Below are 2,974 nucleotides of genomic sequence, written 5' to 3' on the forward strand. Positions count from 1 at the left end.
TGACAGGGAAGGCAGGAGCAGAACTACAGGCAGGGGCAACTTCTGCCCCACCCCCACTGGGGTCTCCCGCACCCCCTTAGGCTCACTTGACCAGGCCAGCGCTCTCCCCCCTGGCCACGGCCGCACTGTACTGCTTCTGGGCTGCATCCTTCTGCTTGATGTTCCCTGGGTACGTCACACCGTCGATGATCCTGGGGCAGGAGGGTGGGTGCTGTCAAGAGTCTGGTAGGGAGGAGCCTCTCTGTAATCCCACCTCCTCCAGGGAGCCTCTCTGGGACTTGCTGTGGCTCCTGATAGAGTGACTCCTACCTGGACCAGACCTCACCCATTTATTATGCACCTACTGTGTATAAGACTGTGCAGGGCCCGGGGTAAGGGCGGGCAGCCGCTGCAAGGTGTGCCAGGCCTCCATCTACCCCGAGGCATGCACAGTAGAAATGAACATTCGTTTTACTGAACGGACAGGAAAGGAAGGTTGTAGTGGAGACAGGGCTGAGCTCAGCCCTGGCCTCTCTTCTCCCTTCCACCCTGGCCCCACATTCCAATTGCCCCCTCCATCTCATAGACTGTCCCCGAGGAACCTGTTGACCAGCAGCACGCGCTTTCTAAGGTGCGTTTGCACCCAGCCGTGTGCCCAGATGTGTGGGGCAGACTGAGGGGGAGGGAGATGACAGTCTCCCAGGCCAGTGGGAGACACAGGGCTAAAAGGCTTTGAACCCTCGTCCCACCAGCACAGGGCAGGGAGGAATGCAGAGGTGGGTGGAGGGAGGGGTGAAAGGAGGAAGGGATAGAGGACAGATGGAATATGGAGGGAGGGAAGAGGGGAGGGAGAATAGAGGAAGAGATAGAAGGAGGGAGGGGTGGAGGGACAGATGCAATATGGAGGGAGTGTGGGAGGGATGGGGATGGAGGAAGAGATAGAAAGAGGAGTGGAGGGACAGATGGAATATGGAGGTAGGGAGGGATGGGGATGGAGGAAGAGATAGAAGGAGGGAGGGATGGAGTTGTCAGGAGGAGGTCCTCTCTCCCTGAGGGACACGCCGGGAGGGGATGGCAGTACTGGATGGGGAGGGGACATGGAGGGGGCGGGAAGGCACCTACATGGAGAAGTTGGTGATGAAGGCTTTCTTGGGCAGCTCCATCTGGAAGGTGGCCTCCTGCATGGAATCTGCTCTGTTGACCACCCTGCTGGTGATGACCGTGTGGGCAAACCGGGAGGAGACCCTGGAGTCCACAGTGAGGCTGTAGATGTCGATGTCATTCTGGAGCAGTGAAGGAGGGGGGTGGAGCTGCTTCAACGCCAGCCCTGCTTGGGGCCATGCTCTTCAAGAGCAGGCCTTGACCTAGGTCCCAAACCAAGCCCTGGCCCTACCCAGACTCAGCGATGGATGCCTCAGGCAAAACCCCGTGAGGCATTTCACGTGTGGATCTTTCTCTGAAATAAGAGGCAGCTCTGTGCTCCATTCCCCACCCTACAGTGCCAGGGGGCAGGGGCCAGTCTGACAACACACAGGGGATGGAAAGTGGAGCCTGAGCCCCAGTGTGTCTGGGAGGGACTCTCACTTTTCCTGGCCCCCGGTTGGGATCCGGAAGCTCAAGGTCTTCGCTCTGAACAGTGTCAGGGCAGCAAACAAGTCCTTTGATTTCTGGTGACCAGAAATGGAGGAACCGCTCCTACCAGTCCCCACAGGGGCCTCCAGGGGCTGCGAGAATCTGGAGATGACCAGGGTCCAGTCCCTAAGAGCTGGGAGCCTTCTCCTTTGCCCCCTTTCCCTGCAGCTGTGGGCCCCACCCCCCAGTTGCCCTGTCCTGCAGCCCAGGCCCTGGCCCTGCAGAGACGGTCAGTCCCCACAGGTCACTGACCCAGGCACCTGCCCTCCGATCCAGGTCTAAGGTTCGCATGTGCACACATGAGAAGCCTTGCACATCTGCCAACCTGCATATGACACACTTGTGTACATGCCAGCTCTGTTCACCTGCACACGCCGCCTAGCAGAAGTGGGTGCCTGGCTGAGCGGCTTGTTACACACGTGAGTGTCTGCTCTGTGCCAGGCACTGTACAAAGCACTTCATAGCGTTACAGGTTTCATCTTCACAACAAACCTCCGAATAGGGTCTATTATTACCCTGCTTCACAGATGAAGAAAGGGAGACAGAGGAAGCGTCATTACCTTGAGGCTGTTCAGCCAGGGAGAAGAGGGCAACCTGGGCTCATGACCCCCACTCCTACCCTCCCCCACTGCCGGCCTCCAGGGGCAACTTGCTAGACTGTAATTCCTCACCTGGAACATGGAATAGGATCACCCCTTCTAGCTTAAGAGGGGTGGGGGGAGGGGGACTGTCCATCAAGCCCTTGGGACATGCCTGGTGGATGGTCAGCACCATTTTCTTGCATACACACTGATCCGTGCTCACTTGCACGCTCACACACACACACATGCTCTCACTCACCAGCTTGTACCACTCACACTCCAATGCGCATACAGGTGCCTGAGGCACCCGCTACCTTTTGGGCACGGGTGGTTTGGAGCACAGCCAGCAGCGAGAGCAGGACCAGCACGATGGCACCGACACGGGCAGGGCCTGGGGGCTTCATTTGGGCTCCAGTGCCTGGCAGGCTGCTTCTGAACTTGAGAGAAAGTGGGGAATGATTTAGTAACCTGCTTGCTGCTCCGCCCCTCCGGGGGCAGGGTCCGGGAAATTGGAATTAACAAGCCAAACCTTGCAGTGGACTCAGATAAGCAGGCAAACTGTGAATGTCCTGTGGACCTTGGCTGGGGACAGACATGTGGACAATAAGTCCTCAGTGTTATCAGGATAGGTTCTTGGAAACATCAAGTTTAAGTGAAATGATGTTCACCTTAGAAACGACTTCACTTCCTGTGGCCTATTTCTGGTCACAAAAACATCACCAAACTTGTAGAAAAAAATCCAAAATGTTGAAATCAGTGTGAGCTATACTTATATTTAAGAC

General features: G+C 56.8%; 1 protein-coding gene across 1 annotated transcript; it reads right to left on the reverse strand.

Moving 5' to 3' along the window:
• Positions 1–56: 56 nt before the first annotated feature.
• Positions 57–2,678, reverse strand: LOC102768177 (inter-alpha-trypsin inhibitor heavy chain H4). Its single transcript, XM_006771845.2, has 3 exons — positions 2,507–2,678; positions 1,102–1,262; positions 57–191 (listed from the first exon to the last, which is right to left on the reverse strand). The coding sequence occupies exons 1-3, from the start codon at positions 2,594–2,596 to the stop codon at positions 83–85; spliced, it is 360 nt and encodes a 119-aa protein (XP_006771908.1). The 5' UTR covers positions 2,597–2,678; the 3' UTR covers positions 57–82.
• Positions 2,679–2,974: the final 296 nt, after the last annotated feature.

The sequence above is a fragment of the Myotis davidii genome, unplaced genomic scaffold, assembly GCF_000327345.1.
Source record: "Myotis davidii unplaced genomic scaffold, ASM32734v1 scaffold725, whole genome shotgun sequence".
Lineage (NCBI taxonomy): Eukaryota > Metazoa > Chordata > Mammalia > Chiroptera > Vespertilionidae > Myotis > Myotis davidii.